Source organism: Theropithecus gelada, chromosome 11, assembly GCF_003255815.1.
Source record: "Theropithecus gelada isolate Dixy chromosome 11, Tgel_1.0, whole genome shotgun sequence".
Taxonomy (NCBI): Eukaryota; Metazoa; Chordata; class Mammalia; order Primates; family Cercopithecidae; genus Theropithecus; species Theropithecus gelada.
The window spans coordinates 12,858,093-12,869,316 of NC_037679.1; the positions used below are offsets into that span (position 1 = coordinate 12,858,093).

Consider the following 11,224-nt stretch of genomic DNA (forward strand, 5'->3'; position numbering starts at 1 on the left):
CTGACAGCGTCTGTTATCAGTGGCCTTGTGCAGCTAGCCATGTGGCTCCTGTGGGTATATGTGTGGCTTGGCAAGGGCTGTGGCATGGGAGCAGAGGCCTGGGTCCCTGTTTGTCTACTTTTCTCCTTTTTGGCACAAGGCAGCCATCCTCTGGAAGCCAGGAGGTGTGGGTCCCAGATTCTTCTCACCCCAACCTCCCCCAGAAAATAAATCACACATGATTTCATTAAATGCACCTCCTGCTGGGGATGTTGGCTCATAATTCCTCTCTGATTAACCCCCACTACCCCGGCAAGTTTATAGGCCAAGAGAGGGAGGGGGAGAGGGGGAAGGTAAAAGGAGGGATGGGGGGAATCCCACGCGGGTGATGGATGCCTCTGTCAGCCCAGCTCGTATTTATTAATAGTCTTAATACGGGAAGCAATAAAGGAAGAGAGGGATTCTATTAATTAAATCATTGTTATAATTAACTTTCATTAAAGGAGGATCAATAAAGAGGGGTTGAGATGGAGAGAGGAGAGATCCATTATCTCTAATTTCCTTGGAAGGGATTCAGGGAACGAGATGGGGTTGCTAGGAGACAGAGACGTGAGGGAAGAAGGAAGGATGTAAGATGTCATCCAGGTGGGGCTGGAAAGGGGGTGGACAGGAGCATTTCAGGTGAATGGAGACAGGGAATGGTGGGGGTGGTCCACACAGGGCCCCTGAAGGGAGTGGAGGGCAGCTGAGAAGGGAGCTATTGGGTTGGAGGATAAGGGGGTTGTAGGCATGTGCTTGTGCAGGGCATTGCTGAGAGCCATGGTGAATGTGCAGGTCCTTAACAAATGCTTTACGATGCTGTGTATGTGTCTGTCTAGCCTGTGAAGCTGGTTAAGTGGATGAATGTGTTTTTGTGACTGTTGAGTCAGAGTGTGCACACAGGTATGAGGGGATGGCAACAGAGAAAGCAACAGAAACAGAAACAGGAGGAATATAAAATCGCCTTTAGAGGTATAAGGCTTAGGGCATTTTTTACTAAGTACTCAAAGGTGTATACTCTTGACGGGAATAAAGCCTGTCCTTTGGCATAAGGTACAGTGATGGCTGCTATGAAAGCTGAAGGTCTGGGCAGTGGAAAACTTGTCCCACTTTTCCACAGCACCCACCCACCCTGGGGCTAAACCCTAAGCAGAACTGACATGGACCCATCGGTTTGCTCCCTCCCCAACTGCCGTATTATCCAAGCCAGACTCCCACTTGAGACAACCCACTGGTGGCCAGCACACCAGGAGGCATGACAGGAGAGTAACTGCCCAGCATCCCCTGCCATGAGGTAGGGATGCGTCCCCTCTTTCCCTCCTCCCTCCACCAGGGTCCAAGAGCCGGAGGTTTGGGCTCTGTGCTCCAGTCACACCTCATGGTAAGAACACATTTTGTGACAACAGTCATACATATCATATAAATATATTTGTTCAAACTACAAAGGGATGGATATCAGGGGGAAGCTTTTATTGCTATGGGGGGACCTGGAGAGGGAGAGGGGGCTGGGAAATGGGGATACCTGGGACCACTTGTTCCCCCCATCCCTCACAGAAGGCACAAATACATTATTTCTTTCCATGTGAGGAGATGCGAGGACAGGATACAGAATACAGGAATCCTCAAAAATACAAAAAACCCTCCAAACTGAATACCTAAGGTTATGGAAAAGGCCAGGGGGGGCGGCGCAGAAGGCAATGGGGGAACAGAAAGAGGAACCAACGAAGCTGAGAACCAAAAGGGACCTGAGAGGCCGTGATGTCCATGCTGCTGCCTCTATGCAGGCCCCAGAGAAAACTCAGGTAAACAAACAGAAACCCCAAATGAGAGAGGGTAGGGTGCCCCAGGAATTGGCTTTGGGGCATCAGACAAGGGAGTGTGAGTGTGAGTATGTGTGTGCAGTGGCTGTGTGAGTATCAGAAGCAACCAGGGCTAGGAGTGGACGATTCTATTCCCACAGGGGAAGGCCTCCTCCATCCTGGTTCCTCCAAAACCACTTTCAGGGCGTAAATTCAGCCACTGCTTCCGAACAGGACCCCTCCCTGGGACAAAAGAGCCAGGTAGGAGAGGATGAACTGAGAAATCTTGGGATGAAAATAGGGCACACAGAAGCGGTTCTTAGGGAACAGAATATCATGGAGCCCAGTGTGATAGAAAATGGGCATGAGGCCTAAGTGTATGCATGCGTGTGAGTGTGTGTGTGCATGAGTGTGTATTTGTGCATGTACGAGGGAGTAAGATCACTCAAAGGTGAAGGGGTCCTGGGTGCTGAAAAAGAAGTGTCCATCCATGTGGTCCTCCAGGGCATCCTTGTCACTCTCAGCAGGAAAGCGCTCCTTACAGATAGGACACTCCTTCCATGTGGGGGTGGCAGGGCCCCCAGTGCTGGTTTCTGACAGGGGACCCACTGTAAAGCCACTAAGAGAGACAGAGGGGAAAGGGAGAGGGTCGGCGTGCTCTGTTCCCTTCTTGCCTTGCAGACTTCAGGGAGCAGGACCCATGTGCCTGGGTTCCCAGGTTATCCTGTGCCAAATGCAGCATCCTGGCCTCTCCCACAGGGTCTTTCTCCCCACAACCCTGGAAGCCTTCTTTTTCCAGTTCCCCATGTCCTCTCTTCTTTAGTCTCTGCTGGTCTCTGCAGTGCAGAGCCCATCCCCCAACCTCCTGCTCTCCTCCCTCCATCTCCGTCTGCTGCCTAATGAGGCTGAAAATGAGTCTGACATCGTCCTTCATCTTCCTGCTCCAGCCGGGAAGGATGACAGCATCACCCCCTCCCTGCCCTGAGCCCATCTCACATCCAGGCAAAACTGGGACTAGATGATCAAATCTCTCTTCCCTGTGCCTGCCCCTTGACCCTGGGAATAAAAGGGAAGGCAGAAGGGGACAACCTGATACCGAAACCCTCACCCCTGCAGGTTCCCTTCCCTAAGGGTCACCCAGGGAAGTGAGGGAAGAGGGAAAGCATTTCAGGTGTAGCCAGATGGATGCTGGATCCTAATCTTCTCTCTGCTCCTATCCCTGGGGGCCGTGGTCACCTCCCTTCCTCCCCGGAGGATCCTAGTACCTACCTGGTGGTTGGGGAAGGGGTAGAGGCAGGAGAGAGGGGAAGCAGGGCAATTTGGGCTCTGCAGAAGATGGTGCTAGAACAACATAGAAGCCAGTTAAAGGCAGGACCTCTGAGTGCATTGATAAGATAGGGGGAGGGATTACTTGAAGGCATCTGGGATTTGGAGCAGTAAGTCATTTTTGTTGTTAACCATACCTGTATCTCCTTTTCTTGGCTGAGGCCAAGAAGGGAAGGGGTTGGCAGCAGGGCCTGGTGACTGTCCACACGGATGCCCTTTCCCTCTGACCTCCTACCACCTCCCTCCTGGCCTTGCTGGTTGAACTCACCTGGCCATGTCATAGAAGGCACTGCCCAGTTCAGGAAGCAGCAAGTTGGCCTCCTCACCCCCACTCTGCACAGCTGCCATCAGGACTGACTTCTCATCTTCAGCCTCCTGGATGCCGAAAAGATAGGGTTGGGCTTTGGAGTGGTGTCCCAGGATGGGGGAGCAGCACATTGGGACAGTATGGGAAGAGCAGCCAAGGCTAGGATAGTGACCTGAGGGGCTTAGGAAGGGTGCAGCAGGAGAGGCGTTTCGAGGGGCTGGTGGGTAATAAGAGAATGAGTGCGGAGGAGAAGCAGTGAGGCTATTGGGCTGGTCTGGGTTTTGGGATGATATCTGTTGGTGTGGCCTTGAAGAGAGGCTGGGCCTGCCTCTTCTCTCCTGGGAAAAAGAGCCCTGTATGGCTAAGGTTCTTGCTCCAACTAGCTGGGGGTGTGTGCCTGTGGTCCCAGCTACTCTTGAGAGACTGAGGTGGGAGGATTGCTTCAGCCCAGGAGGCAGAGGCTGCAGTGAGCCAAGATCGTGCTGCACTCCAGGCTGGGACACTTGGGTTTGGCCCTACCCCTCCTTACTGCTTCTGTACAGGCTCCTCCACTGCTCACCGAGTCAGAGCTACTGTCCTCAGCTGGCCCAGAGAGGTGAGGAGAAATGGGAGCCGGCTGGCTGATGACAACGAGGGGAGAAGCCTCTCGGGGCCCAGCAGGAGAGGAGCCTGGGTCTCTATGCTCACAAAGGCCATAGGGTGGGAGCCTCATGTCTTCTGGGGACTCATCCTCCGAGTCTGTCAGAGCTGCCGGGCAGCCTGTAGGAGATGAAGCAGGCAGAGAAGAAGGATGTGTTGTGAGAAGGTTGGACCAGCTGTCTCCTCTGGATGAGGGGTATCATTAGACTAAACAGGGGCCAGGGTCTGGGAAAGAAAAGGCAAAACACATAGAAGGCAGAGGCAGCTCCCAGCAAGGTTACATGGAGCCTTCCTCAACAGCGGAGGGTAGAGAGGGGAAGAGGTGTTATAAGACTGGGGTTATACAGACTCAGTCCCGCAGCGGCCTCCTCATCCTCTGTGGCAGCATCCTCATTCCACTTCTCATCTGCCACCTTCTCCAGGCGGGCCTCCAGTTTTCTCATGTACTCTAGCAATTCCTGGAATTGGGAAGGAAAAAGGCAGGTGCTAGAGAACATGAAGGTACCAATCTTGCTAGCCTGCAGAGCCATTCTCTGCACCCAAGAACTCTTAGCTCCTCAGGATTAGATGCCTTCAGCAAAGGTTGGGGCAACTTCAGGCAGACACTCCCCCCAGCACCCCTGCTTCACCACTTACATCCCTCCCTTCTCCCAGAGATCATCTCCTGTCCTGCCAAGTCCGCTAATAAGAGAAGCCAGGGTATGGGCCCTCTTGGAGAGAACAGTTTCTAAGCCAAGAGATGACGGGAATTTACAAAGTTTCTAGCCCTCAATTCCTCACCTGTGGCATCCACAGGGCCTGGGTGCTCACCTGCTTCTCCTCTTGTAACTGCTCCTTTTCCTTCTGGAGCACACGCAGGGCTGACCGCAGCTCTGTCAGCTCCCGCTTACTTTCTGACAACTGTACCTGAGGGAAGAGGGCCCGATGGAATCTGGAGCCTAGAATGTACCCCCAAGAACCTGGGCTCTGGGACCAGGACCAACAATCTAGAACCAGGTCTCCCCATGTCCCTGCTTCCTTCCTGCTCTGACGCACACGGGGATTCCCAACACTCTTCTTCCATGAGTCCTGTGTCTTGGGCCCCAGAGACTCAGTTTTCTAAGTCTTAGTCTCTGCCTCTCGAGTGGGTCCTGGATGACTGCCTGTAGACTGGGGTGCAGAGGCCTTGGTCATACCAAGGAGCCACTCTATAATTCTCCTAAGTCACCTCTACTGGGCCCAGATGTGTGCCCTGAGAGCAGCAAAAAATGCATTTTTTTTTTTTTTGAGACGGAGTCTCGCTCTGTCGCCCAGGCTGGACTGCAGTGGCCGAATCTCAGCTCACTGCAAGCTCTGCCTCTCGGGTTTACGCCATTCTCCTGCCTCAGCCTCCCGAGTAGCTGGGACTACAGGCGCCCGCCACCTTGCCCGGCTAGTTTTTTGTATGTTTTAGTAGAGACGGGGTTTCACCATGTTAGCCAGGATGGTCTTGATCTCCTGACCTCGTGATCCGCCCGTCTCGGCCTCCCAAAGTGCTGGGATTACAGGCTTGAGCCACCGCGCCCGGCAAAAAATGCATATTTCAAACCAACGAGGGCTTGCTTACGCAAGTGAAATGCCACCCAACATGTAAGTGGACACCTAGTACTTCTGAGCCCATACCCAAGACAGAGAGAAGGGGTATGGACGCCTCAGGAGGCCACAGGACAGGACCCTTGGTGGCTGGGTGCCTTACCAGGCTAGAATCCTTTTCCCGGGCCAGCTCAGTCTTGAACACCTGGTTTTGGGTCCTCTCCTCCTGAACTGCCTTCTCCAATCGAAGTATCTCTGCACTCAGCTTCAGGATCTTGTCCTTCTCTGCCTGGGAGATAGCCAAGAAGGAAAATGGGAGGGTGGGAGGGGAAGAAAAAGGAACGCCACTGTCATTAGCACTATCCCTTACTGTGTCCTTTCCTTTATTTAAAGCATCATTTTTAGAGCACTTTCCCCCTTTTGCCTTCATTTCCTGTACCCTCTGAATGAAGGACAGGACATGAAGGCAGGTGCTGCTTGATCAGGAATGGGCATTATGGCAGGGTCTGGGGCCTAGGACAAAAAATGTTTGTGTTCCAAGGAAGGTACTCTGGTGATCAGGATTGGGATACCCCGGTTAGGGATGGGTCATGCCTAGAAAGTAAAGTGTACCTCCCTCAAAGCCCCTCTCCACCCGAGTCCTCTAAGGTTCTCAACCCCTCTTCTCTCCTCCCAAAGGATCTGACCACATGTAGGAGTCCCCACAGAGGTGGGGGCAGTGGCCATCAGATTGCCAGGTGCCCCCCCATCCCTCTACCTCCACACTCTGCAGCAGCCCTGCCCGCTCCTTGCTCCATTGGCATTTTTCTTCCTTCAAGTGCAAACCGAGCTCAGCCAGCCTGCCGTTAACTTCAGCCACTTCCAGGCGGCTGCGGTGTAGTTCGGCTATGGTGCGGTCCCTGGCTGTTGCTGCGCTGGCCAACTCCTCCCCAAGAAGGGTGGCTTTCTGCTGGCTTGAGGCTGCAAGCTCCTGGGCCCCTCGAAGCTGCTCCTTCAGGGGCTCCAGCTCAGCCTCAGGAGAAAGGAGGAGATGGAGATCAGAGTTCCCAGTGAACCGTTTGTCAGCCGGGGAGGTAACCACGCTCCCTCCACTCCACTGCATTAGGACTCGGGGTTGTGTTGTTTTGTCTTTAGCCATGTCTTTCCCCTTCTCTTTAGACACTTAGGCTTTTCTATAACTTGCCCTTGGAACTTTCCCTGTTTCCTGTTGCCAAGGGGCCTCACTCACCACCCGCTGCTGGGCCTGGCCTAGGGTATCCTTCATCTGGGCCACCTTGTCTTTCAGTCTCTGGGCCTGAGCACTCTGCTCCTCTTGCCAGCTCTTGGCCTCCTGCAGGTCCAAATTTAAGCGACGGTTCTCCTGTTGTGCCACTTGGAGCTCAGCCTGATGGAAGCGGAAAACAGGTAAGGAAAGGGGTATGTGTGTTGGGGTGGCTCGGGAGGTGAACCACTGTGATGAGAGTGGTCAAGGTTCCACTTCTCAGATTTAACACACACTCAAGCCTTCAACTATTGCCAGCCCTTCTTGGGTTCTCAGCTCAAAGGACTCAATCCTGCATATCCAGTCTCCAGCTCCCAGATTGAGGTATCCAGCATTATAGCCTCGGGTCTTCCATGTAGGCATTCCATGTACCATTTCTGCTACTCCATTCTTTCTCTTAAATCAAAACTCAGTCTTCATGCCCTACAGGCCCCTCAAACTCAACAGTCTACCTCCTACCCCATTCCAGTCTTTCCTACTCTTATTTCCATCCATGGTAACAACTAGCTCCCACGTTACTCAGGATGGAGTAACCTGGTGTCCTTGGTGCCATGCTTGGCTCTGTCCTCTCCCTAGCAGCCCACAGAAAAGCCTATTGCTTCTCCATCCTGGTCACAGCCATTTCCCCTCCTCTGTTACCACCACAACCACGTTATCTGACTCTGGTTATTCCTTGCTTGGACTACTGAATAACTTTATAACTAGCTCATTCTCCACAAGGCAATCAGATTATTCTTCTTTAGGTACAGTTCTGATTTTTTAAGTACAGTTATGTTCTTTTTTAGAGATAGGATCTGACTCTGTCGCCAAGACTGGAGTGAAGTAGCATGGTCACAGCTCACTGCAGCCTCCAACTCCTGGGCTCAAGCAATTGTCTCAACTCAGCCTCCCAAGTAGCTGGGATTATAGGTGTGTGCCACCATGCCTGCCTAGTTTTTGTGATTTTTTTTTTTTTTAGAGACGAGACAGGGTCTCACTATGTTGCCCAGGCTTGTCTTGAACTCCTGACTCGAGGGATCCGCCTGCCTTCGCCTCCAAAAATGTTGGGATTACAGGTGTGGGCCACTACACCTGGCCATAAGTACAGTTCATGTCACCCCTGCTTGAAAAATCATCAAAGCCTTTCACTGCTTGTGGAATAAAAATGAAGCTCAAGATCCTCCACAGTCTAACCAAGGCCTTATCTCAAACACTTCACCCACACATTCAACTGCCCTGAGTGTTCTGTCCTTTAAGCCTTTGCTCATGTCTTTCTCTGTTCCTAGAATATCCTCACTCTCATCTCTGTCTACTCAAATTCTACCTATTCTCACTGCTGAGCAAAGGGTTTTTAACGATCTTCCACACAAACCCAGGGTACTGAAGAAGGGATTTAGGAGTTCTGCAGATATTTGATTTGAACGTCCTCTAAATTATTAACAATTATGTTAAAAAAAACAACACAAGGCCGGGTGCAGTGGCTCACGCCTGTAATCTCAGCGTGATTTGGGAGGCCAAGGCAGGTAGATCACCTGAGGTCAGAAGTTTGAGACCAGCCTGGCCAACATGGTGAAACCCCATCTCTACTAAAAATACAAAAAATTAGCCAGGCGTGGTGGCGGGTGCCTGTAATCCCACTACTCAGGGGGCTGAGACAGAAGAATTGCTTGAACCTGGAAGGCAGAGGTTGCAGTGAGCCGAGATCGTGCCACTGCACTCCAGCCTGGGCAACAAGATGAAACTCTGTCTCAAAACAAAGAAACAAACAAACACGCATAAAATCACAAGTTAACACACTGGAGATCACCAATTGGCATGTGTTTCCAGGTTAATTCATTTTTGTGCAAAGCTCAGAATAGTTTCTATTGTATTTTCTATTGAATTGAAGAGTAAACTGAGTTGCAAGGTGGACAGTTTAAAAATTGTTATCATTTGCACCTACTTGTGTGTGACTCAAGGTGTTCTCAATACTGCACAACCAAAATAAAATACAGAAATATATTAGTTGCTGAGGCTGACAGAACAGTCATCCATAGCCTCTCATTTCAAAGTTTGGTATGCCTCAAAATTACCTAATTGCTTTCATTACATTTTAAGTAAATGTTATACATTCAGATTTATGAAAATAAATTCATAGTAATAAAATATTGTTTTTGTTTATTCAGTAAGAGTCCACACAAGATGAAAAACTTTATTGGTGGGAGGAGAGGAAAGGGTTCTGCTAAAAAGGTTTGAAAGTACTAGGCTACTACATGCCCTACACCCCATCCCTTTTTTTTTTTCTGAGACAGAATCTTGCTCTGTCACCCAGGCTGGAGTGCAGGGGTGCGATCACAGCTCACTGCAGGCTTGACCTCCCGGGCTCAAGCAATCCTTCCACTTCAGCTTCCTGAGTAGCTGGGACTACAGGTGCATGCCACCATGCCTGGCTAATTTTTAAAATTTTTTGTAGAGATGGGGTCTCACTATGTTGCCCAGGCTGGTTTTGAACTTCTGGGCTTGAACAATCTTCCCACCTCAGCCTCCCAAAGTGTTATGATCACAGCACCATGCCCAGCCATGGCCCTCCCCTGCTTTTTTTTTTTTGAGACAGAGTCTCACTCTGTCACCCAGGCTGGAGTGCCATAGTGTGATCTAGGCTCACTGCAACTTCTGCCTCCCGGGTTCAAATGATTCTCCTGCCTCAGCCTCCTGAGTAGCTGGGATTACAGGCACCTGACACACCTGGCTAATTTTTGTATTTTTAGTAGAGACGGGGTTTCACCATGTTGGCCAGGCTGGTCTTGAACTCCTGACCTCAGGTGATCCGCCTGCCTTGGCCTTCCAAAGTGCTGGAATTACAGGCGTGAGCCACTGTGCCTGGCCTCCACACCCCTTTTAAAAAGACTTTTCTTATGTCTCTAACAAGATGTGCACTCATACACCTCCCTGGAGCTCTACAATACTTTATTAGATTTCTCTTGAGGCCAGGTGCAGTGGCTCACACCTGTAATCCCAGCAATTTGGGAGGCTGAGGTGGGCGGAACACTTGAGGTCAAGAGTTCAAGACCAGTCTGCCTAACATGGTGAAACCCTGTCTCTACTAAAAATACAAAAGTTAGCTGGGCATGGTGGCATGCGCCAGTAATCCCAGCTGCTCAGGTAACTGAGACATGAAAGTTGCTTGAACCCAGGAGGCAGAGGTTGCACTGAGCTGGGATTGTACTCTTATATTCCACTTTTCCACTCTGACTAATCCTGATTTGGGTATATGTCTTATATTCCCTAGTGGAGTGCACACAATGTCAATGTCTTCTTTACATTTGTATTCCCTTTGGTGTCTGGCTCTCGAAAGGGAATCAAACACTGACTGGGCAATGGAGAAAGCAAATCAACTCTGAGCCTCTTACCTCGCTTTGCTCCTTGTCTGCTTGTACTTCTTTCAGTTGCCCAAGAAGCTTCTCCTGTTCCCGAGTCAGGGCCTTCACTGTGTCTCTAAGCCTGTGATTGGTGGGATGACATGTCAGACAATCTGCTCCACCCAGAGAAGGAATGGACTCAGGCCTCTGTCTTGTGCTCTGCTGCTGCTGCTCTAGGCCCAGAGCTCCATTTCACTCTGGGATGCATAAATCCCTAAGCCAGCTCCAGTTCTAAGCCCCAGGAAACCAAGATTCCAGGTTCTAGAGAAGAATTTAGAAACAAATAGTTTTTCTTATCTTTTTATGTAATATTTTAAGGAATGTTTTGCTGATGGCTCCCATTGTTTTCACTCAATCAAGAGACTAGAATCTAGTCTTTTTGAGACGAGGGCAGTCATTATTGATTGTAAACTTTTGATCTAGACCAGAAGTTGGCAGACTTTTTCTGTAAAGGGCCTGATAGTAAAGATTTTATGCTTTGCAGCCCATGTGGTCTCTGTGGCATCTACTCAACTCTGCCATTGTAGTGCAGGACCGTCCATTGACAATATGTAAATGAATGAGCATGATGTTTCAATAAAACTTGAACACAGATTTGAAGTTCATACAACTTTCACATGTTACAAAATATTCTTCTTTTAATTTGTTCTTAACCATTAAAAGATGTAAAAACCATTCTTACCTATGCGTTATACAACAGGTGGCAGGCTAGATTTGGCTTGTGGGCCATAGTTGTTGACCCCTGGTCTAGACAGCCTCTAATCTTTTCCAGATGCTCAATCTGACCACTGCTTTCCTAACCTATGACTTAGAATGCTGACATCTAATATTTCCCTAGGGTGAGACTAACATATCCTGAAAAAGCCTCTCAGATGAACTCACTCATTACTTTGGGCCTTGGATAGAACACCTCTTTCTTTTAAACAGTTTTTTTTTTTTTTTTTTT

The 11,224-nt window shown here is 50.1% G+C and overlaps 1 protein-coding gene across 5 annotated transcripts in view; it reads right to left on the reverse strand.

Moving 5' to 3' along the window:
• Positions 1-1,427: 1,427 nt before the first annotated feature.
• The window catches only part of CALCOCO1 (calcium binding and coiled-coil domain 1), a 17,253-nt gene continuing 7,456 nt past the window's right edge, over positions 1,428-11,224 (reverse strand). For 2 of the 5 annotated variants that reach the window (XM_025400971.1, XM_025400975.1), the window contains 9 exons: positions 10,270-10,360; positions 6,869-7,024; positions 6,398-6,652; positions 5,804-5,929; positions 4,900-4,995; positions 4,439-4,547; positions 4,010-4,209; positions 3,412-3,518; positions 1,428-2,436 (listed from right to left, as the gene is read on the reverse strand). In XM_025400971.1, the coding sequence (XP_025256756.1) occupies positions 2,259-2,436; positions 3,412-3,518; positions 4,010-4,209; positions 4,439-4,547; positions 4,900-4,995; positions 5,804-5,929; positions 6,398-6,652; positions 6,869-7,024; positions 10,270-10,360 (1,318 nt within the window). In that variant the 3' untranslated portion in view covers positions 1,428-2,258. Of the gene's footprint in view, positions 2,437-3,086; positions 3,159-3,411; positions 3,519-4,009; positions 4,210-4,438; positions 4,548-4,899; positions 4,996-5,803; positions 5,930-6,397; positions 6,653-6,868; positions 7,025-10,269; positions 10,361-11,224 lie in introns of all 5 variants that reach the window. The other 3 variants (XM_025400970.1, XM_025400973.1, XM_025400974.1) reach the window with 3 other exon arrangements.